This window comes from Oryx dammah, unplaced genomic scaffold (assembly GCF_014754425.2).
Source record: "Oryx dammah isolate SB20612 unplaced genomic scaffold, SCBI_Odam_1.1 HiC_scaffold_1, whole genome shotgun sequence".
In the NCBI taxonomy this organism is placed as follows: Eukaryota; Metazoa; Chordata; class Mammalia; order Artiodactyla; family Bovidae; genus Oryx; species Oryx dammah.
Genome location: NW_024070185.1, coordinates 108,657,891 through 108,682,252, shown reverse-complemented (window position 1 = coordinate 108,682,252; position 24,362 = coordinate 108,657,891). Strand labels below are relative to the sequence as shown.

Genomic DNA, 24,362 nt, shown 5'->3' with positions numbered 1-24,362 from the left:
TACAGAAGGAGCCCATTTCCTGGTATTTAGTGGGGATCATGCGTGCAAACACCTAATGCATGGTGAGTATACTCAACAGATGATGCTTCTACACAACAGTGATATTTAACACAGATTTTTCTAATCAACCTGTGTAAAGCAACACCCTGCCCAGACATCACTTCTCACACCTCTGGCATGGTCAGACTCAGCATATTTAGGTCTGTTTCAAAATGAGAAAGGTTGGGTCTGAATCAAGAGTTCCCAGGGAAAAAGGAGTAATAACCCTTTCAAAACCCAAGTCCTCAAAGTTTCCACAGGGGAGAACATCATTTTCTGAGCATTATTAAAACCTGAAGTCTGAGGGAAAAAGAATTCATTTACTGACGTAAGAACCATCTTTTGCCCTGGAGTCAAGTTCATTTATGTATGGCTCAAAAGAATAAACAGACCCAATGGCCAACAACTGTATCATAGAACCGTTAATATTGTTTTTTGTAACAGGCTGAGATGAAATGGATCATTGTTCCAAAGCTCAGAATTAATGTAGTTTTATAGAAAGCCTTTAGGGCACCTTTTTGGCACTTCTTTGCCTTAATATTCCACTTCCTTGAAAAAGCATTCTCAAAGAAAGTGATAGAGTCAAGGAGAAACACCTGACTGTGTCGGGATCAAATTCCATCTCCATAAAGACAGACTCTGTTCGCTCTGGGCCGGCCTCCTCATCTCTTTCAGGACCCGGAGGACCGAGTGAGGGGCTGCCCGCCCCCCACACCGGTCCTGCCCCCCTGTCTGGGCCTCCTCAACACGCGTCGCAGGACAGTCAGCGGGTCCCCCCCACCCCGGCAGTGCTCCGGGATACATACGGGTCTGGGAGAGCGTCTTCTCCAGGCTCTCACCCCACCTCGCCTCCTGCTGCAGAGTCCGGGCGCGCTCCTCGGCCCCCAGCACCTGGTTGAGCACCTGGTCCAGCGCGCTCTTCTGGTCTGCGATTTCCTTTTCCAGCTGCTGCCGCTGCTCCTGCAGGGTCGCTCGATTGGCTTCTAACTTTTTTTCTTCACTTTCTCTCTCTTTCTGGAGTCTCTGAAACATCTTATTAGAGAACACCCTCAGTTAGTCACCAGCTAACAAACAACGTCCCGCGGGAATCTTCATGGACACTAGTTGGACTCCAGTTCAAACAGAAAGTAGCGAACAGCCCGCGGGGACAGAGGGAGTTCTCTTTGCAACAAGCGTCAGGTGGGGACGGAAAATGATTTGGCTAGCATGTGAGGAGGGGGTGCGCAGGAGCTGACACGTGGCCACCGCGGTTCTTTATGGGGCCTGTTCTACAGTCTTAATGGTCCGTAATATCAATACCGAGGGAGTCAAAGAGTCGGTGTGAAACCCCCCTCAGGTCACACAGGGCAGGCGCAGTGAGCGAGACCCGAGCGGGAGCGCCTCAGCAGCGCTCCGCCGCCGGGGTGCGGTACCGTCTCCTGGCGGGCGAGTTCGGTCTTCTTGTCCTCCACCTCGTCCTGAAGCGCTTGCAGGTGCTGCTGTTTTGCTTCCTCTTCTTTCTGGCAGACTTCCAACCTCTTCATGCGTTCCTGGAGGTCCTCCTGCAGCCGGGTCTGCTCGCCAAGCAGGACATCCTGGCGCTTGGTGGTGCGGAGCAGGTCCTTCAGGGCAAAGAACAAACTCAAACCACGGACAGAGCCGCCTTCACTACGGGCGCCAGCGCCACAGCTGCGCCACCTAAGCCCGGCGAGATGAAAGCTCCACCTCCTTCAGCATTGCAATAAACATGCGAAGGCACCCAGAGCTCAATCTAATCACTGACTTCCCTCTGTTTAGTACCTAAGATGATAGAACCTCAGGAAGAGACTTGATTCCTCCGAAATTTAGCCATCTTGTCACTGAGGTGGGAATAAACACCACCCACCTCACAGGATTGCTAAGATTGAGAAAAACTGTGAACAAGCCTTAACTCTGACTGAAACTGAACCTGAAGTCATGGTTTTGTTACCATCTGAAATATTTATACAGGTTTAAAAAAATTCACAAAACAATAAATACTTCTTTCTTCAAAGAACCCTAATTAAACACTTTTGGAAAAGTTTCCATATTTCTAGTAACATAGAAAATGTTAAGACTTTTTAAAGGACAGAATAAGTTTTATACATCTTAGAAACACAGAATCATAAAGGTAGAAGGAAGAGCATTTAGATGTCTAATCTAACCTGTAACTTAGAGAGTAGAAATTAAGGTCTAAAACTTGCTTGAGGTTCTTTGGAACTCAGCTCACGGCAATACTCTCACAGGACAACACTGAATCCCTGCAGGAAGACGCTGAGAAGCCTAAAGGCCTCATCTGTGCCACGGGGAAGAGAGGTCCGTCTGGTCCCTGAAGCCCCTAGAATGGCGGCTGACCAACTACGGGGGTCTTCTAGCCACCTTACTTACTAGCTTTGAGCAAAACATTGTTTGAATGGAGAATTCTAGGGCTAAAATAAACTAGAAAATTATTGCTCTGCATCAAAGGTTTTGTATATATTACATTTGTGTTAGATAAGGCTCTACAGGACCTGCTTATATGAGAAGGAACCAGCCTCTGATCTGTTATTTCAAGCAGCTATCTGCACACCTGCGGGACACTACTGGAAGGTTACGTTTGTTAGGCTCACCTGTTTCGCTAGGTTCAAATGGTCTTGGACATCAGCTAGTTCCTCCTGTAATAAGTTTACTGCTTCTCGTTTTTCTACAGAAATAACATTTACATAGAATAAGAAATACATATGTATACATTTTCCAGTTTCCCATCAGTCCCCTTAAACATGTAGACTGACAGTGAATTCATGCTTCCTTCTGTTACGGTGTAACAGGTGACTTCGCCACCCTATCTTATTCAAGGCCGAGAGAGAGGAACATGCGCAAGCCAGATCTGGGCTTGGGGCCTTGTGTTTTTTAAAGACTTACATGTTAAAAAAAAAAAAGAAAGATTAACACGTTCAAAACCTCATGATAAAAAAAACTCACACACAATACCTAGTGTTGATGAGGTGTGTGGTTTAAAAACAGGTACCTTCCACACTGCTGATAAAAATGTAAATTTGGTACAACCTTTCAGGAAGACAATTTGAAAATAAATTTTATTATCTGTACTGGTTTTGTCACTTACTAACTGGGTGAGCTTGAGCAGGTCACTTCTCGCTTAAGCAAGTCCTGAGGAAACTGGGTTTAAGCTGGCTTCTTTAAATGGGGGAAATCATAGTTTCTACCTCATAAAAATGTTATAAGAATTAAATGATAAAATGCATATGAAACATCTACAATCATGCCCAGTACACAGGAAGTGTTCAACAAGTATACTGTTGGCTGGAATTACTTAGGAACATAAATAATCAATCATGAGGATTTATAAAGATTGGGTCATAAATACGTTATTTATTTCCATCTTTGCTTTTAAATCCATACACACACACTACCCCTCAAGGAAAAATCTGGAAGGATATTTACTACACTGCTAGTAGAAATTATCTCTGAAGAGTGTGGTCAATAGTAATTTTTGTCACTTTGCTATGTTTTAACATTGTTCTCTAAGGAATATGAATTCATTAAAAAAAAAAACAGCTTTACTGAGATGTAATTCACATATAATGCATTTCATCCATTTAAAGTGTACAATTTCATGGATTTTGGTAAATTCAGAGTTGTTCAACCATCACCATACCTAATATTAGAACATTTTTCTCACTTCTAAAAGAAACCCCATGCCCTCCAGCATGACCTATTTCTGTAATAAGAAAGGAAACAATTAAACAAAGACTCCAGCAGAAGGCAGACGGATGCCTTCCTACCACGCCTCTTACCCTGGAGCTGCTGCTGCACGGCTGCGACATCTCTGTGCAGTGAGAGCTTGTTTCTGTTTAGCTGGTCTAGTTCCTGGTGCAGTTTTCTGATATCCAATTCCAACTTTTCCAAGTCTGACTGCTTTGCTTTGCTACTCTCTTCTGTGGCTGCTAAAGCCCTACGATACAAGCGAGACTGTTAAGACTGTCAAACTCAAAATGTCCAAGCACAAATACCAAACAACTAACGAATAGTGTTATGTGTCACAATGCAGCTGTGGAGCCTGGATGATATTAATAATTTACTAAAATAACAAACATTAATAAGTATTAACAAACTGTAAGGCTCTTCAACCCATTCTTAAAAAAAAACCCTTATTTTCAGCTTTCCAAATAGAATATTTGGAAATGTTTGTCATTTCAAAAAGTGACTTGCTAAAATTGAAGTTTTATAAAAATCAGGGACAACATGGATAGCACTTATAATTCCAAACACGTGATTAAAATGGACTTAACTTATAAGTGAAAAAGCAAAAAACACAATTTTATATATAATAATATTTGTCAAAAAAAATATGTATGTATGAGCACGTGTTCCTTTACATGAATAGGAATAACACTATGGACTGGTTTTTGTCTGGCTTCTTTCAGTGAGCACAGTTACTCTGAGATGCAGCCACGTAGTTGCGTGTTACTAATACTCCTTTGCTTTTTGTTGCCTCGTAGTAGTCTATGGTCTGTTGCTATTGGTGAATCCCCAAGTCATACCCGACTCTTTTGTGACCCCATAGACTGTAGCCCGCCAGGCTCCTCTGTCCATGGGTTTCCTAAGCAAGAACACTGGAGTGGGTTGCCCTTTCCTTCTCCAGGGGATCTTCCCGACCCAGAGATCAAGCCCGTGTCTCCCGCACCGGCAGGCAGATTCTCGGCCGCTGAGGCACCAGGGGAGCCCATTCGATGGCTCGCCTGTGTGTGTGCCGTCCTGTCCAACTCCTTGTGACCCCATGGACCGCACCCTGCCGGCTCCTCTGCCCATGGAATCTTCCAGGCAATAATGCTGGAGGGGTGCCCATTCCCCTACTCCAGAAGCTCTTTCCAACCCAGGCAGTGGACCTGTGTCTCCTGCATTGGCAGGTGGGTTCTATGCCACTGTGCCAGCTAGAATCCCATCCGACGGTATGCTGCTGCTGCTGCGAAGTCGCTTCAGTCGTGTCCGACTCTGTGCGACCCCATAGACAGCAGCCCACCAGGCTCCCCCACCCCTGGGATTCTCCAGGCAAGAACACTGGAGTGAGTCGCCATTTCCTTCTCCAATGCATGAAAGTGAAAAGTGAAAGGGAAGTCGCTCGGTTGTGTCCAACTCCTCGCAACCCCATGGACTGCAGCCCACCAGGCTCCTCTGTCCATGGAATTTTCCAGGCAATAATACTGGAGGGGGTGGGCATTTCCTACTCCAGGAACTCTTTCCAACCCAGGGAGTGGATCTATGTCTCCCGCATTGGCAGGTGGGTTCTATGCCACTGTGCCACCTGGAAGCCCATTCGATGTTATGGATATACCATAATCTGCCAACCCATCCAAGAGCTGATGGGCATTTCGGGTGTTTTCAGTGTCTGGCTACTGCAAATAACGCTGCTCTGAACACCAGTGAACAGTTTCATACAGACGCAGGCTTTAACCCCCGGGCTTCCCAGGTGGCGCCAGTGGTAAAGAGCCCACCTAACAATGCAGGAGACACGGCGATGTGGGTTTGACCCCTGGGTCGGGGACACCCCCTGGAAGAGGGCATGCCAACCCCCTCTAGTCTTCTTGTCCGGAGAGTCCCATGGACAAAGGAGCCTGCTGGGCTACGGTCCACAGGTCGTGAAGAGTGGGACACAACTGAAGCAATTTAGCATGCCTGCGTGCGCACACGCTACACGCTTTCACCTCTAGGTGTGGGAAAGCTAGATCTCCTGGTAGGTGTATGTTTGCATTTTTAAGTCTAACTGCCAAACTATTTTGCCAAGTACTCTTACTGACATTTTATACTCCCACCAATTGGGTATGAAAGTTCCTTGATAGAATTTGGTATGGTCAGTGTTTAATCGATTCTAATAGGTATGTAATGATATTTAGTTGTGGTTTTAATTTCCATTTCCTTAACTGTTAATGACACTGAGCATCTTTTCATGCACTTATCTGCCATTAATCTATTTTCTTAAATAAAATGTTCAAATTTTTGCCTATTTGCAAATCGGGTTCTTCATTTTCTAATTACTGAGTTTTGAGAGTTCGTTATCCATGTATATACATCCTGGGTACAAGTCTTTCATCAGATACACAGTTGCAAAGATTTCTCTCCCAGTCTGAGATGTCTTTTTATTGCCTCAACACTGTCTTTTGCGAATCAAGTTTTTGGTTTTGTTTTCCCCCAGCCACACTGTGAAGCTTGTGGGATCTTAGTTCTACAATAAGGGATTGAACTTGCCCTCTTGGCAGTGAAAACATGGAATCCTAACCACTGGATCACCAGGGAATTCTCAAGAAACAGAAATTTTAAACTTTGATGAAGTTCAATTTTATCAATTTACTTTTTTACAGATCATGCTTTCAGGGTCTTATCTAAGGAATTTTTGCCTAACCCAAGGCCATGAAGATTTTTTTACCTAGTTTTTTCCTAGTTTTTGTAAAGTTTTATATTTGGTTTTACATTTATGTTTATGATCCATTTTGAGTTAACTTTTATACTTAGTGTGAGTATAGATCAAGGTTCATTTTTTCGCAGTGCTTTTAGCAACATATTTTGAAAAACCATCTCTTCTCTATTTTGCATCTTTGTCAAAATCAGCTTTGCATATATTTGTGAGTTTACTTGCAGACTTTCTGTTCTGTTGCACTGACCTATCTCCCTATCTTTATACCAATACCACAGTGTTTTCGATTATCATGGTTGTATACTGTCTTAAAATCACATACTGTTAGCTCTAAACTTTTATTCTTTGTTAAAGTTGTTTTGGTGTCATATCTAAAAAGTCTTATATTCTAGGTCCTCTGCATTTCAATATGAATTTCAGAATCAGATGGCCAATTTCTATTTAAAAAGTCTGTTGGGATTTTAATTGTGATTGTTTTGAATCTACAGATCTGAGGAGAACTGAATCTTAACAATGGGTTAATACTGGGCCTTCCTACCCACAACAAGGTATATTTCTCCACTGACTCACATATTCCAAGCATACATTATTTTACTTAAATCACAAGTTATTAAAAAAAAATGCTTTAAGGGAGGAAAAAAGCCTAAAAGGAAAATTCATCCCAAAATGCTACTGGTGAATTGTACTGTGATACTGAGTTTGTGGTGTATTTTGTTTTTTGGTTTTTTTTGCCTTTTCCAATTTTTTAAATAGTGTGTTTATAATGCTTTAGCCTTCCAGAAGGGGCCCTGCAAGCTTATTCGTTCCTGCTCTTACCGTTTGGTCTGTGCCAGCTTCTTCTCCCAGCTGTCACATTTCTCCTCGAGATCTTCCTTTTGTTTGCACAAAGACTCAACACACAACTGCAATGCTCGGGTCTCAGCAGTGATCCGCTCAGTCTCTCGCTTGTCCCTCTCTAAGAGCTGCTTCTGCCACTCGATCTCCCCTTTCTGTCGCAGGGCTGTCTGCTGCAAATTCTCCAACTCCAGTTTCTCCTAAAGAAGGTAAAAGAGGACTCAACCGTACAAATGGAGAAAGGCTGTGTGGTTTGCTACCAGTAAAATGCCTTTGTATATTACCTCCAGCACCTCAGCCTGAGTCTTCTCTAACTCAGACATCTTTTGGTCATGTTGTAGCTTCAAAGCTTGCAGCTCGTTGTTTTCAAGTTGCAACATGTCCAGAATATTCTTAAGTTCTAACAGAAACAAAGCATGGTCTAGGCTATTAATTGAATGTGGAAATATTTACAAAATGAAACAGAAAATAATGCTATTGGCTGATGTAACAATAGGTAATAAAATACATATTTGTTGTGCTGAATTAATGGAGCTAATTAATTGCATTTTGAACGAAAAAATCCTTTAAAAGTATTGCTAAACATTAATTTGCTGAAAAAATTTAAACAAATATTCAAAAAAGATCTAGTTCTAAAAGAACTTATACCCTACCTAAAAGAATTTAAACCAAACAGAAAAACTTAAAACTATATCAGCTGAAATTTATATATCAATTCTTTTGTCCTTTGAAATATAGATTTCTAAATATTAACAACTTTTTCTGATTATAAGAATATTTGTTCATTATAGAAAATTTGAAAAAAGTACAAAAGAAAAAAATTAAAACCCCTCATTATCCTACCATCCAAAGATGATCACTACTAAAATAACACTTTGATAATTTCCTTCCAGAAGCTTATGTGTGGGCATATACACACCCTCACACACATATTTTACTTTTTAAATATTTTGGTGGCTCAGACAATAAAAAAATCTGCCTGCATTGTGGGAGACCCAGATTCGATCCCTGGGTCAGGAAGATCCCCTGGAGAAGGGAATGGCAACCCACTCTAGTATTCTTGTTTGGAGAATTCCATCAACAGAGGAGCCTGGCAGGCTACAGTCCATGGGGTCACAAAGAGTGAGATACAACTGAGTGACTTTCATTTCACTTAAGACTTTAACAGTCTTTTTTTCTTTTTAAGTTTTTTTTGATGTGGACCACTTTAAAGTCTTTATTGAATTTGCTGCAACAGTGCTTCTTGTTTATGTCTTGGTTTTTCAGCTGTGAGGCATGCAGGCTCTTAGCTCCCTGACCAGGATCAAACCTGCATCCTCTGCACTGGAAGGTGAAGTCTTAATCACTGGACGGCCAGGGAAGTCCCCACACACATATTTTTTAAAACAAGTTAAGACTACATTCAATGCTTGGTTTTTATCTATTTTTTCACTCTGATCAGTATTTCTGCATGTCATTAAATGTTAAAATATGGTTTTTAAATTGGTCATTTGTTTCCAAATTTTGTCATTATAAATTCTACTGTAAGTAACTCAGCTAAATTTGTTAAACAAGGAAATTAAGGCTTATTTCTTAATAAAACTGAAAAAGAGAAATAAATATTGCTGTGATGTGCATAAATGCTTGCCCTCTCTAGATAAATAGAAATGGCTACCTAGTAAGTTTGACAGGTGTGTATTTTAAGAGTTTAAGACACTGAGAGGTTGTTTCATTTTATAATTCAATCAACAGCCTATAAGTGATCTTTCATCACACTCTGGTGGTAATGAAAATTTTGCTTTCAGTTAATTTAAATATTCCATTTATAATCTGCTTTTCTTTGATTAGAAATAAGGTTAAACTTTAAACTTACCAGTTTTATGTTTAGACATCTGCCCTAAAACTACCTGAAGATTTTCTTCCTCTTTTTCAATTTCTTGCTTTATAAGTGAAAGTTGATTTTTTTTCTCACTAATCTGGACATTTAGTTCTCCTTTCTGAAAACTCAGTTCTTCCAGAAGACCTTTTAGTTCCTATGCAAAGAAAAAAAAGAAAAAAGTCAACCCACCTCTACCAAGTTATGAATAGAAAATACTTTAAAATAAATTCTGTTACTGTCTCACATATAAATTCTCATTTGAAAACAAGCTCATCTTTGTGTTTTACATTAAGAATAGCACTGTATTTACACTAACATATTTACATTTAAAATGTATATGCAATTATTACTATGGGCAAGGCTGTGTGTTACAGAGAAAAGGCTGATTCAGGTCCATCTCCTGCCCTCCAGGGGCTGTTAGTACCTTTTGGGGAAGTAAGGCCGGGGACAGAACCATGATCAAGAAAGGCTAAGGTTCTGCAGGAAATGTGCAGAGCATTACCAACTCAGAAGCAAGATAAATCGCTTCCAGGAAAAGCTGGGGAAGTCCCTTAGTGGCGTGAGGCTGAACTGTGCAAACTAGGTCAGATTTGGGCATTCCCAGAAAGGAAAGTCCTGAAGAAACAGCACGAGAAACGCAGAGGCAGAAGACCTCAGGCACGGCCGGAAAACACGGAGGGCCAGCGGCGCACAACAGCCCCAGCGGCTCGAGACCAGCGAGCTGGCGGGGTGGGCGGCGAGACTCAGGGACTCACGTCTGCATCTTGGGGGGACATGCGGAAACATCCGGAAATAAATCCTCAGAACTACAGGGCTCTTGGAGAGCACTGAGACACACACCCTGATGCGGCTGCACTTCTCAGTCACTTCAGCTTCCCCCAACCTCAGCGCTTCCTGGAGGTCAGCTCTGGCCTGGACCATGCTTCCCTGGAGTAGATGTAGCTCCTCCTTCTTATGCCCCAACTGTCTGTCCAAGACAGCCATCTCCTGCTGCTGACCCGTCACCTGCGTCAAAGAGAGGGAAAGAATACGCAGCTTGACCAAAGTGCTGAGATGGAGAATATTTTGTCCAGCCAAATGCTGTGTGGAGGTGGTAGTCTAATTTTAGTTATCTTAGCTGCAAGAGTCAGAAAGGCCGGGCTGGGGAATGCAGCCATGCCATGCCTAATAAAAGCCCTGAGCTGGCTCAAATCACAGCAAAAACAATGACATGAAAACAAGGATCATCCCTCAGGTTATGGTTTCAAAGAGCTTCTCTATCTGTACTTCATTCCAACTGACACCACCCTGACAATGAAAGTCAGGCAGGGATTTAAGAAATTTACTTGTTTTGTAAATTTAAAACTTACAATTTTAAGGGCAATACATATTCAGTTTCAGAAAAACAGAAAATGCAGACACATGAAAGGAAGAAAACAGACAACATTCACTGCCCTCCCTTATCAGATGACCATGTTTGTACTTTGGCAGAGACTAAAAATTCAAACACAAATATTTGCACACACATTTAACATAAACGATCTCAGAAAGATCATGTTTTCAGACTCACTCATTCAATAAGATATTGTTTTGAGTTGAGATTCAAATTTGGGTTGGGCTCTATTCCTATCCACTAGGATAGATAGCCTCAATCGTACTTTACTATGTATTTTCCAGTTTTTTCCACAATCAAACACATATCATTTTTATAATCGCAACACGAATGGCGGCTTCCCAGCACCATGGACTGGTTTCCAAGGTGGCTGCTGCCGTACCTGGCTCCTCAGCTTGTCCAGCTCTGCTCTCTCGGCCTGCAGGAGGGTCTCCGACTCCTTCAGGACCTGCAGGTGATGACCCTCAGCACGTTCTGCGGCCTCAATGTCTTTCTGCAGCTTCTGCAGCCTACAAAGCACCAGCAGTACTAGAGCAAATCGGTAGGGAGACCGAGCCCCAGGAGCCCTCACCCGGCACAAGCCCTGCGAAGCCGGGCAGAGGCCGTACTTACTCTTCTGTTAGTTTTTCCTTCTTCTTGTTTAAACACTGGAAGTCTGAGTCTTTTGCTGCAACAACTTTGTTTATCTCTTTCAAGATTTCTTCTTGCTCGGTTTTGTGCTGCTCCAAATCCTTTGTGTCAGCCTGCAACAATCTGAAACACATCACTTTATTTCCCCCAGACTCCTTAGCCTTGACGTGACGTGTCATTTATCCTAAAGCAATTACCATCCTCTTAGAATCAAACTTCCAATTCATCTCACTAGGTGTATCAGTGGCCGAGCGAGTCTGCCTACCTGAGCTGCTGATCAGCTTTGACAAGGTTAACAGCTGTTTCCTGAGCTCTCCTTTCTAACTCCTCAGCATCTTTCTCAGTTTGCAACAAATTCCTCTTGGCATCAGTGAACTTTTCAACAGCATTTTTTGTCTAGAAAAGAAACTGTCATTAAAAGCAATTCAGCTGCAATATTCTCTTACAACTATTGGTATTGTAACTTGGCACAACTCTTGGAAAACAACAATACCGAAGGAGTGATAAAAATGTTCATTCACTTTCACCTGCCAGTTCTCAGAAAAGAATTCAGAAGAACTGCTATATAAAACTGCTCATTGCATACTGAGATAATTTAAGGCTTGACAAATAATTGATTTGGTAAGTGATAATGCATCAACGCAATGGAATATTGCGTAGTCTTTAAAATAAGATGACACCATAGTAACATGGAAGAATATTAATGATAAAATGTTAACTGAAAAAATAAATTTAAAGTGGTACAAGCACTATGAGAGCGACTATATAAAGCTATCTTGTCAACAAAGAGAAAGGCTTTGCAAAATTAAAAATAGTAGTTTGAGGGTGGTGAGATGGTAGATGATCTATTTAAAAATGGTCTGTACTATTGTTATTTTTTTCACTTAAAAATTATCTAAACCAAAACCACCCCCCAAAAAAAAATTTAAAAAGAGAAGAAAAAAGTGAACAAAGAGCTACTCAATTAAGTGGCAAAGACGTTATTTTACCAAAATTCCCTTCACAGAGATTTTTCTGTTAATAAGATTCTTGCTTTATCTTTGGCTGAGCTGGTCTTCACTGCTGCGTGTGAGCCTTCCCCAGCCATGGTGAGTGGGGGGCTGCTCTCCAGGCGCAGCTGCAGGCTCCTCATTCCAGGGGCTTTTGTTGCGAAGCACAGGCGCCAGAGCTCGGGCTCAGCAGTGGCGGCGCATGGGCGAGTCGCTTTGCGGCACCTGGAACCCTCCCAGGCCAGGGACTGCACCTGCGTCTCACACCCTGGCAGGCGGATTCTCAACCACTGGACCACCACAGGAGTTCCCAGAGACTCCGCCTTTACTCTCGATATTAACTTAAGTAAAATTCCATTACTCTAAGGATAATTTAATTATGACTGGGAATCAAATATTTAATACTTCTGAAGTATTTCAAAACCCTCCTATACAAGATTTGGCAAAAATAGCATTTTTTTTTCCTATCAGCTTGGTTTCTTTTTCTGTCTAAAATAAGAGGCTTAAAAACAATGTCATGAGAGATCCAAAAACAGAGTATCGTTAGAACGTGGCTGAGCAGTGACTCAATGTTCAGCAAAAACACTGTATTGCAGCTGCACGCAAGTCAGAGATGTCTGTATGTGAAGCTCATCTAGTAAACACTCTGTGTGGATGCAAGAGGGTTTGGCTGGCTCCCGAAGTGCTAAATATTTCACCACACTGCTTTCCACTTTGGACGGCTAGTTTCGACCAGATTCATCAGCAAGCCACTGGACAAAACTCATTTCCCACTGTGGAAAGCCAGCATGTCTCCAAGCAGTTTTTTATCTCTGGGTATGTCAGGTTTTAACAAGTCTGGCACATTCCTTACAAAATGCAGCACTTTCTCCTTCCTCTTCCTCCTAAGCAAGCTGCCTCCCTAAGTCATTTTGGGAGGATGAAGGAGGAGAAGCTTATTAGCCTGAACCTAGGTTCACTTCCTCTCTCTGCCAACTACCGGTCTCAGTAATCTTCTTTTACACACCACCAATAGATTTTTCTCTGGTCCTGCTCACACACCTATTTGCTCTCACAGTGATCTACCATATGACAGAAGAGGCAACTGACCATCTGAAAAGAAGATGGGGACATTTTTCCATTCTTAAAAAGCCACCACTCAGAATTACTTTCATAAATCCTTCATTTCAGCTCCTGGGTAACAGATTTCTATTCATTCAAATTGGTTCATGTTGAAACAACAATGTAAAAATAGTAGTTCCTGAGGTGCCCCATATGGATAGGGGCCTTTTTTTTAACCCTGGAATTCCCATCTAGCTAAAAAGCTCTTTTGGTGAGGCAGGACTTCAGCCGTGTGACCACAGGCTAGACCAGGCTCTCTGAGTTACATCTGGGAACTGGGCTAACGACCATCTAACAGGGTTGCCAGGAAAGTTAAACGAAGAGGTATTTATAAAACAGCCAGCGTGTGGCCTAACAGGGGCTCAGTAAGAGACAGTTCCTTTCTCTCCCCAAATTACTCTGTGTTTAAGTCTCAAGAATATTACCTCAGGGCAAAAAATACTTGATTTTATATCAACCATCAACCTGGAGAATAACTAAGAGTCTGACTGTGAGGTCCATTGTTATTTTATAAGAATATAAGATTAACCCATTTAATAAACATTATAGCCCAAGTAATTTTTAACACACACAGGATAAGGAGGTGGGGTGTGTTAGGAACTAAACGACTTTCAGGAGCTTTAAATACACGACTTCGTTTCATTCATCCGGAGCAGCCTAGGCGGTCTGTTTCTTGCTGTGCTGGGTCTTCCCTGGAGTTCAGCAGGTGCAGTGTGTGGGCTTAGCTGCCACGCAGCATGTTGGATCTTAGCTCCCTGATCAGGAATTGAACCTGTGTCCCCTGCCCTGGAAGGCAGATTCTTAACCAATGGCCCACCAGGGAAGTTCCCCAGCTTAGGTTTTCTTAGCCTGAATTCACAGTTGAGGAAAGGAAAGCTCGGAGACTTAAGTGACTTGCCCAAATCCTTGCAGCTCCTTAACCAGCAGAGTGCAGCCTGACTCTGACGACTGCGCTCTTACACGTTCTCTTTCTAACCCACCCTGCGGATGACAGTGAGCCCCCTCCATCCAAGCACAGCAGCACATACTCTCTCTGTTGTGCATGAAAGTTCACTCTCGGCTTCCGCCAGCAGTCGGTCAGCCTGACCGACGACTGCGCCCTTACGCGGTCTCCTTCTAACCCATCCTGCGGATGACAGCGAGCCCCCTCCATCCAAGCACAGCAGCACATACTCTCTCTGCTGTGCATGAAAGTTCGCTCTCGGCTTCCGCCAGCAGCCGGTCCGCCTCCCTGAGCTCCGCTCGACGTTTCAGGAGAGTCTTCTCGATGCACTCAATTTCATCGACAATGTCCTCATGATGCTTGAGTGATTTTTCTATTTCTAGCTCATTCATAAGACTCTCAACATTTCCATCAATGAAGTCTCTAAAAAAAATTCACATACACACACATAGAGAGAATTTAAATGTGATCATATCAATACCTATAGCCTAGTGATAAAAAGATGCACGTTGCCCTTCTAATAAGAGAAGGGATGGGACAGACAGCTCCATCTGATTAAGCTCAAGGCCTATGTTTACCTTGGTTCAAGGTCTAAGTACACCTAAGTTCAAGGTTATGTTAACATATTTTTACTCAACGTGGCATATAGCTGACAATAAGTGAATAGTATGTATAATGTATGATGCTGCTGTTTTGTCCTTTTAAATATAAAGATTTTTTTTTTAATCAACACTTAGCCAAGACAATGCTGCTGCAGTATAGATTCTTCTGTGGTATAAAAATAAAGCAAGCCACTCCCAAGACAACCATCCATTTCCCTCAAAATTATTCTACATTTCTGCTAGAGTAAAATTATGGTGACGATATCTGACAAATCAAAAAGCGTAACACAGGATTTAGTAACGCAAGGCTAAAGCCAACACTGCTTGAAAATGGGACTATCTATACAGAAAAACATGAAAATAAACTTAACATATTAACAGTCTGTCTTTAAATGAATACAGACAACTCTTTCTTCTTTGACCATTTTTGTGTTATCCAAATTCCCTCAAATGATAATTTATTTTTATAACTAGGAAAAGAAGTGGCTATCCCACTCGGCTACATCCCCCTGAAAAACTTCACCCTCTCATATACACCTACGCAAATGAAATAACCCTCCTGTAAGCCTTCAAGCATCGAGTCCCAGCCTTCTCTCGGTGGCCCTTGCTTTTTCCTGCCAGGCCTGTTGGTCATTCCTGCATTTGCTCCTAGAAGGCAGAGACTGCATCTTACCCACCTCAAGGTCCTCCACAGGTCTTCCTCCAACCCGGGCACATGGGCCAGTCTGGCTAAATGGACAGAAACTGAGAACTGTCATAATTCATGGTCTAGTGCAGAAGATGGGCTTCTATACTGCACTAGCTAACGAACGCTATGCCAGACACTGAGGCACAGAGAGGGAGGCCCTGCGCCTGCCTTCCTGCCCGCCTGCCCTCCTGGGTATTGCACAACACAGTGTGAATAGCACTATGCCCAATGTTGCCAACTCTTAACTGTGGGAGCCTGAGGTGAGAAACCTCTTATGTCAGAGGGGATCCCTGACCTTCACCTGGAGAGACACATTGGAGTTGTGCGGGGCAGGTGGGGAAGCCACTGCAGGCAAAGGACAGTGCATGCAAAGGTGGGGAGGCAGGAGAAAAGGTGGTGTTCAGGGAAACCGCAGCAAAGCGCGCAGGGCCAGAATAAGCACCGCGTGGGAAGAGAAAGACGAGAGAGAGAGGCAGGGTGCAGGGCCGGAGAGCAGTATGTCCGCTGGTGGGAATGAGCACCACATGAGGGCACACACGGCCAGGGCTGCAGCCACGTCGAGGGTGGGACAGAGCGACGGAGACTAGACCTGGAGAACCTGACCTAGGCTAAGAGTGCCTAAAGGCCAGGGCAGCGACGACGAAAGAAGGGGGCCAGCGCGAGAGCCCTTTGTGCACAGTGTCAGCGAGGCTTGGAGAGCAGCTGGACGGCCTAGGGGAGTGGACGGGAAGGGGAGTGTTGAGGACAGCTGGCAAGCCTGCAGCCAGGACGACGGGGAGGGATGGCCATTCTCCAAGAGCGACCATGAGAGACGCTGATTGGGATTATCGGCCACAAGAACTTAGAAATCACCACGCGGCTATTCAATTCAATTCTGTTCCCTAGTTTCATTAGCCACGTTTCAAGTGCTCAACAACCACACATGGCTGGACGGGACAGATCTAGAGCATTCCCAAGATCACAGAAAGTGCCAGAGGACCTTAATGAACTAATTCATCTGAATCATAAAAATAAAATGGCTAATAATTACTTTCGCTGCTGCTGTTTCTGGATGGTTCTATGTAATCCTTCTACTTCGTGCTCTAAGTCTTTCTTCTCTTGCAAAAGTTCATCAATATTATGACGCAGTTCTTCCATTTCTTTCTCAGACTGCCGCCTGGACACTCTCATCCTCTGTTCCTGCTTCTTTGATTTTAAATGCTGTATTATGTCTTCCAATCTAGAAACCTCATTCTCCTGAATAAAGAAATAAATGCAATACTGAAATATCACATGAGGTCATTTCCCCTTTTTCCTGCCCGAAACTGAAATGAACTGTTTAAAGTGGTATCTTTGCCCTGAAAATAGTGGTAGCTTCCTAAGACTTCAGTTTGAAAAGAAAAATTAAGTCAAGCCAATGTCTTCACAGGTCACAGATGCAATGGACGGACCAACAGATTCTACGACTCTCACCAGTCCAGCTGTGGCTGCCTGATAAGCAGTCAGCAGGCACCTCCTGCGGGTACTGTCTGGTCCCAGAGTTTAGCATCTGACAGAGACACAGAGACGTCTCCCCCTCCTCTGGACACATGGGAGGGGAGTGGGCTGAGAAGGCTACTTAAAGGAAGGGGTGCTCTGCTTGGTTTTGAAGAACAAATGAAATAAGAAATATCTCAGCCGAAGAAGTAATGTACAAATATAGGAGATATAAAGGCATACCTGGGGAACCATATAAACAGCTGGGTACTAGTTGAGGGTAAAAGAGCCAGCTTAAGAGATTAACAAATGCTGAGCCAACAGGATTGTTACAAGAACAGTGTGCACTAGAGCACTGCAGGTTAACAAGAGTGACAGCCATTCAACCATGTGAATATCCACGGCTCTGGAACTAGGTTGACTGATTAAAACTGGGCTGGTGGCTTCACACCCAGGTACTCGAATCCTTTATCTTCCTCTCACTTTGCTGAGAGGAAAAGGGAAAAATCAAGAGCTCAGGAAAATATCAGGATCCAGGCGTCCTGAGTTTGAAGGAGGTACTTGCAATGCATTTTATTTCTTTAGTGCCAAAAGCTTGAAAAGTAAGCTAGGGACTAGGAAGGAATCATTTCTTGAATTTAGCCTAGAGTAGAAATATGAAATACAGTAAAATTTATACAAAGTTAAACTACACTGCCTACAAATAAAGAAGTGTTATGCAGTCATTAAGATACTGCTTGAAAATGTCTATGAAAACCATGGGAAAAATGCTTGTAACATTAAGTAGGAAAAACAGAACACAAAATTATGGGCACAAGAAGAAGAGAGCTATGAAAAGAAAGAGAGAATAATCATTAATCTCACCACTGAGGAATGACCCCCAGCAAAGCTTTACTGTGTGCTGCTGTTACACGTGTTTACACGTAAACACACATCTACACGTGTGTGCACAAGTACAGGCAGGCACGCGCATGTGCCAGGTCACAGAGTCGGACACAACCGCAGTGACTGAGCAAGCACATGCCTATACATACACACTCGTACAGTGCTTATCAACAGAAACATACACAATAAGCCTTCTTTAAAAACAGCTAATTTCTGGGCTGAAAGCATTTTTGTTATAAAATGGTTAAACTAGGACCACAACTTCTGACTGGCACCCTAACTTCTGCCCAGAACAGTATTTAAATAACAGAATGTTTGCTGGGTTCTACACATCAGCCGTAAAAGCACACTTCTGGGACACAGGCTCTGAGGCAGCCCCCAGGGAAGCAGCGCGAACCAGGTGCGCGCGCCTCCCCACTTACTAAGGCATGGTGCTCCGGAACGTTGCAGTGCAGCACGCCCACTGGGATGAGAGGGACGGAGAAGCTGGGGGGTGGGGGCCCGCACACAGTGGGGGCCCCGGCAGGGGGTGGGCCATACACAACAGTGCCAGGGGTGAGAGGTCGGCTGCTGCTGGGCAAGGGAGGCGGCGGTGCGTAGAGGGCCATGCCCTGCGGTACAGGAGAGCCGTCGGGGAACACGGTGTACATCAAGTATCCAGGAGGAGGGACGAACGGGCGGTCGTCGTGGTCATCCGGCTCGCTCTCCTCCCGGCTCTCTCCTCCACTGTCCGCATCTTCAAACAGAAACACAGGAGCGTGTCTTATTCCCGTGGCTTACTAGGTAAACACACTTAGCAGAGAACAGCAGCATTCAGGCCAAGATATCAGAGACGCAAAAATAAAATTTTGTAAAAAAGATCAAAAGCAGTTTTGAAAAGTGCATCAAAACAGGGATTCCAATTCTTTCTACCAGGTGAACTTGAGTTTCTCTGACACCTATCCATTGGTTTGCTTTTTCCCCGTCTTCACTCATTCACCATTCAGCAACATTTGGGTGCCTGCTTCGTGTTACATGAGGCCAGCAGAGAAGTGCTATGAGACCCATAGTGCCAAGCTCCACCACTGTCAGGGCACACAGCCTCTCTCGGTGGGGGTTTGCTCACTTATCTTTCCAGGAAGCAAGAACTAGCTGTGTTTATCACTGATGACAGAGAACCAAGCACACAGCAGGCACTCCATTTCCTGAATGAACAAATTCTCAGAATATAATATTCCCATTTTACAGATTAACACTCTGAGAGCAGCTAAATAATTTGCCTAGTATGACACAGCTACTTAGTGAAAGAGCTGGGATTTACCCCAGGTCCGACTCTTTCCTCTGGGGTTCTGGAAGACAGACCTGCAATACTTCATTTCAGTTGCGGTAACTACCTTGTTCGCTAACCCCGAAACAAGGATGTAAACTGCCACATTCTAGGAGCACAGGTGAGCTGCTCAGCGTGCCTGGGTAAGGCAGTGAGGAGGAAGGGTCCAGAAGAAGAGTGCTTTTTGAGGACCTGGGTCTTGCTGAAGTCATGATGAGCAGGAATAGTTTGGCAGAGAAAAGAAGAATAGAACATTCTGAACAGAGGGGTTCAGACATAGAGGTATGAGAAACACAGCATGCAGCTGGGCATGGATGACAGGTGGGAGAGCGACAGAAAGGGAGGCAAGGGGCCACTGGCCAAGACCAGGTCACAGAGGGCCTCCCGAGCAAGCGGAGAGACTGGGCTGTACTTTATGGATTTCAGGGGACCAAAAGTCATTAACCAGGCAAGAGAAATGCAACTTCCCAGATGTGATCTGACTTACCTTTATTTGGAAACGAGTTATGTAACCCGCTCCTGATAGGAGAATAAACCCAGTATCCCGAGGCAGCTGGAGGGGCACCGTCTTCCTTCCCGCCCTGCTGTGGTTTTCTAATAGGAGTTGAGGCTGTATACTTCAGCCCGACACCAGAGTCCTTAGTGGCCTGGGAACTATGGCTGGAAACCTACACAAATGACAGAAGCGCACAGCATCTCTTAAAAATAAAAAGACTGATGTGGAGAAAGATCAAAGTCTACAGCAAAGCCGACAAAGAACTGGTTTCTCTACCTACATCATAATTCTCATTCTCACAGGGAGAAGTGAGACGTGGGCTCATGGTCATATAGCCTGCATGGGTGTCAGCCTCCTGGCTCCCGTACTCATCCTTCCTAGTGGTCTCTCTTCTTTTGGTAAGATCATGGAAAGCAGGTGCTCGCCAGGCTGCCTGGGGTCTCCGTCTCCTGCGGCGCTGGGGGCCAGGCCTGGCCTTAGAGCTCTACTGTTACGCTCCTTCTCCTTCCCAGTTGCAGGTCGGCCCTCCAAACCCTCAGCCAACCCGGGCTCTGCTCTAACTTAACGCTGCTTCCACCTGTGGACCTGGTTGTGCCAGGATGTCTGGCTTCCTTAGGGATCTGGGAGGAGGATCTTAGATTCTGCTCTTGGGGTTCTGAGGAAGTCCACACGGCCCTGGGATCCCAGCGGGTTAGGGCTGCTTCTCCCGACTGTGGCTGTCAGCGGATTCCAGCAGGATGTCGCTCTCAGCTCTGGAGGAGAGCCTCTCCTTCCTTCCCACATTCAGGCCACAAACCTTCACTCTGTACCCACTGAACATCCCTCAACCCTCCTCTCCTCCAGCTCCTCTGCTCTAGCCTCTTCCATCCTTCACCCAAATGAGTTCAAACGGCCCCACACAGAGCAACTCAGGCACTGCAAGTCTAGCCTTCACACTCTGCCAGACTATTCCTCCGAAACTAGAGCTCTGATCACAGCACACACAACCGCAGTTTCCCAAGGCCTCTAATTAAGGGTGAGGGATTTTGAAGTCCCTTTAAAAAAAAATTCATGGCCCCAATCTACTTTGCCTTTCACTGTTCCCATCCCACCCTCAAGCCCCGCAAGGCTACCTGCCATGGCTAACCCAACACTCCTTGTCCTCGCGGGCTGTCCCCTCGCTCCTGAGAGCACATCCTGTGAGGGCTGCTTAGCACTTCATGCCCCTGCTTGTGAAGGCTTCTTTCCTAAACATTCCCATGAGATAAATTTGTAATTCTCTGCAAGGGGGGCAGAGACGCCCAGCCTATTGTCACGTGTATGTCACTGGTTTGTAACTGCACTGGTGTAATTGTGTTCCTCCCCAGCTCATGAACTCTTGGAGGGCAGGGGCTGTATCGTTCATCATGGCTTCCCACCAAAGTCTTGCACTTGACCTAGACCTCAGTAAGCACTGAATGAATGTCTGTTAAAAGGAAATGAAATCCAGGTGCCTAGCTTTCTGTCTCAGCCTCTGTATAATGCTACTGCCATTTTCAACAGTTTCAACAGGCTCTCTGGGCTCATGCCACTTTACCTCCCTTACAGGATCCTCACTCTAGGAGCCCACCACATACACCTGAGCATGAGTGGGCAACTGCCGCGTTCCTCGGGAATGCCCTACTTCGATCTCAGTACAAACACTTAAGAACCTCAACGCATGGTTTAGCCTAGATACGTTGTTCTTGACACCTGATCACAGCTTTACGGAAGGCAACTTTGCTACATTCTCTTAAAGAAAGCTTAGTATATATCCCCAACAACACAGACTTCCTACCTTTGAAGATGATGGTGGTGGCATAAAGTACCAATAGCCTCGTCTTTTGAAAGGATCTGCCATGCTGCTGATGTAATCATTCTGGTAAGAAACTTCACATCGGAGTTCAGCAATTTCTTCCAAAATATTTTCAATGCCTCCTCTGTTATCTGTAAAGGAAAGTTATTCCATGAGTTGGGCATGAAATCATCTACTTCCTTTCTCTCTCAGAATACAAAAGTGATTCCATGAGAGCCAATGACTCTTAGTTCCTCACAGCTGTCCTTTGGTAGTAAGTGTTTGCGGACACTTAAAGAGGACAGATACCCCACTGCTATTCACTTAGAAAGTGAGCCAGAGAAAGAAACAGATTTGTAAACATTCCTTTTTTTGAAAATACAAAAATGAATTTCTTCTCTCTTTGTAATCAAGTCCCTTGACAGTGCACTTATATACATTGGAAAAAGTTCTTTATTTATTAAGCTAACTATCACAGCTCTATAAATCAAGCATGGGCTTGATTGATAACAAATAAATCTGCTAAAAGGAAAAAACCAACAGAATGATCGATTTTAAAACAAAAGCCCAGTACTGTACCAGCCCCAGTGAGGTCTAGTAGGTTCCGCAGCCTTGCAATCTCTCTCCTCTGTTTCTCCATGGTCTCATTCAATTTCTCGATTTCCAGCACCTGTGAGCTTGCTCCTCGGGTGCCTACCTCTACTTTCTCCGTCTCAATTAGAAGCTATTAAAAAAATCACATATAAGAAGTTGCCAGTGAATATTCTTTTCCAGATGGATTTCTCCTTGCAGTATGGTTTATAATCCTCTGATTTTTCACTTCTACTTTACTAATGAGGAATCCCATTATTCTGGACATTTAAACCATGCAATGCCTGGCACACAGCAGAGGATCGAGTACTGACTGCTGACGGGACCTCAAAATCCTGTGAGAGGGCCCCTACCGCAATTCAATCGCTTAGGAACTGAGAAGGACCCAAGAAGGAGGTGGTCTCATGGGGTCCCAGCACTGACCTGTTCCTCTCTCTCCCTGAGAAGGTTCTGCAGGAGTTCGATCTCCGCTTCTGCTCGGGTCAGATCCCTCGCGGCCCGTGCTGCCTTTCTGCTGAACCGCTCTGCTTCCCGCAGGTCCTGCTGGGACGGAGGCGTGGGGAAGGCAGCACGGCATTGTGGGCTGTGCTCTTCTCTCCCTCCCTCCCAGACTCAGCCTCTGCTCTCATCAGCTCGCACGCCTGGCTACCCCCTGCACAGGAGGTGCCCGGCCCCACCTCACCTACCCATCACTTGGCAGCCCCCCAAACCCCTCTGTGGGGTCCAAGTGGGCAGGGTGCTACATCAAAAAGCACAGACCAGCTTTTCCTCCCCTGTCCCAGTCTCCCATGACTGTAGTTAGGCTTCTCCCTCCTACGACCTGCGGTCTTAATCGCATCAGCATCTGCGTCCTATACAGGCTGTGACAGACTTATCTCGGGCAGGACTCGTAATAACCCTGTGAGGAGACACACGAGCCTCTAGACGTGCTGAAAGGGCTGAGGCTCAGAAGGATGGCCCCGCAGGCCTGCAGACTTCTGCTCAGCTGTGCGCTGACAGCTGCCTCCCTCAGCAGACCCCCACCCTCTGAGGCGAGGATGGTACGCTTCATGTGATGGTTCTTTGGGGACTCACTAGAGCACCACACCCATGGCAGGGCTGTGATGGTGGAAGTGCACCCATCAGGTCTGAAGAGAAACAGACAACTTTACACAAGAGCCAGAGACTCTAATGAGAGCTCAAAAACGCAAGTGGCTGGTGTCTCGGCAGGGGCAGCCTTGGTGGGCACTTGCTGTGTGTGGGACTCACCTCTGCACGCTCCTGGTTAATTTTCATAACGGTGCCATGAAGGGATTTGAGCTGGTCTTTGGCGACGGTGAGCTCAGCCGTGGCTATCTTATCAGAGGCGGCCACAGCCTTCTTTAGTTTCTTCAATTCTTTATCTAAACCGAGAACCTGCGCCTGAGATTTGGCATCTTCAAGTCTCTTCTGAGATAAAAAAAAAAACAGAGATGACTCATTTGGTAGCAATGAACTAAGATGCAAGCCCCATGCGAGCAGGGACTCTATTCACATACCCCATGCCTAGAACAATACCTGGTACACACCAGGTGCTCGGAGTTAAAAAATAAAAATGCCTCCAAACTGTACAGTAACTTAGAATGAAATCAGTATACTTAGTCTGGAAGCTTTGTGCTCGTAAATCCATTCATCTGTTGGAAAAACATTTCTTGGCACCACTGGCAAGCGATGGACCAGCCCCTTGTGATCACTGGGGCATGTGGTGGTCAACCAAACAGACCTGCCTGCTGCCCTCGAGGGGCTTATGAGGCACACTTGTTAAACAAACACTGAGGCAAATGTGTAGCTGAACTGTGAGTGCTGCTCTCAAGGGAGAGAACAAGGCACCACCTCTGTGAGAGGCTGGCAGGAGAGACTAGGCTGGTGGGAGAGGCAGTCAGGGAGGAGAGGGGGAGAGACGTGGTGCGGGGGGGGAGCCGGAACTTGGGGGTCTCGGGAACTGCAAGCAGCAGCATGGTGAGAAAAGGGGAGGCCAACAGAGGCCAACCCCGCGGCGGCTCAGAGGCGAGAGCGTTTTAGTCCTTATCCTAGAAACAACAGAGGCTGCTGGAGAGAGAGGAAGATGGCAGGGACTGACAAGAGTCTCTTTCTGTTTTGTGCTGGCTGCTCCGTGGAGCCGGTGGTAAGCGGAAACGGCGGCTGTCCCGTGGCCGCAGCCATTGTCCAGAAGAGATGACGCATCACGGTGGATGAGGGTGGTGGCTCTGGAGAAGGACAAAGTGCAGACACTCCAGAGAGATTCTGGAGGCAGACTCGTAAGACTAGGGAACTGATGTGTTCTCACTAGAGCACGAAGGAGGCCACTCACGGGGGCTGGGAGAAGGTACAGAACAGCGCAGCCTGACAGCGAGGTT

The 24,362-nt window shown here is 45.0% G+C and overlaps 1 protein-coding gene across 6 annotated transcripts in view; it reads right to left on the bottom strand.

Annotated features, from left to right (window-relative positions):
* Nucleotides 1-24,362, bottom strand: part of CNTRL (centriolin) — an 86,671-nt gene that overhangs the window by 9,546 nt on the left and 52,763 nt on the right. For all 6 annotated transcript variants that reach the window (XM_040241197.1, XM_040241188.1, XM_040241178.1 and 3 more), the window contains 19 exons: nt 23,236-23,415; nt 22,411-22,527; nt 21,976-22,120; nt 21,400-21,548; nt 19,596-19,776; nt 18,225-18,538; nt 16,493-16,698; nt 14,403-14,595; nt 11,405-11,535; nt 11,122-11,262; nt 10,892-11,018; nt 9,978-10,142; nt 9,132-9,291; nt 7,564-7,679; nt 7,262-7,479; nt 3,831-3,988; nt 2,646-2,719; nt 1,452-1,640; nt 846-1,071 (listed from right to left, as the gene is read on the bottom strand). In XM_040241197.1, coding sequence (XP_040097131.1) covers nt 846-1,071; nt 1,452-1,640; nt 2,646-2,719; nt 3,831-3,988; nt 7,262-7,479; nt 7,564-7,679; nt 9,132-9,291; nt 9,978-10,142; nt 10,892-11,018; nt 11,122-11,262; nt 11,405-11,535; nt 14,403-14,595; nt 16,493-16,698; nt 18,225-18,538; nt 19,596-19,776; nt 21,400-21,548; nt 21,976-22,120; nt 22,411-22,527; nt 23,236-23,415 — 3,190 coding nt within the window. The remainder of the gene's footprint in view (nt 1-845; nt 1,072-1,451; nt 1,641-2,645; nt 2,720-3,830; nt 3,989-7,261; nt 7,480-7,563; nt 7,680-9,131; nt 9,292-9,977; nt 10,143-10,891; nt 11,019-11,121; nt 11,263-11,404; nt 11,536-14,402; nt 14,596-16,492; nt 16,699-18,224; nt 18,539-19,595; nt 19,777-21,399; nt 21,549-21,975; nt 22,121-22,410; nt 22,528-23,235; nt 23,416-24,362) is intronic.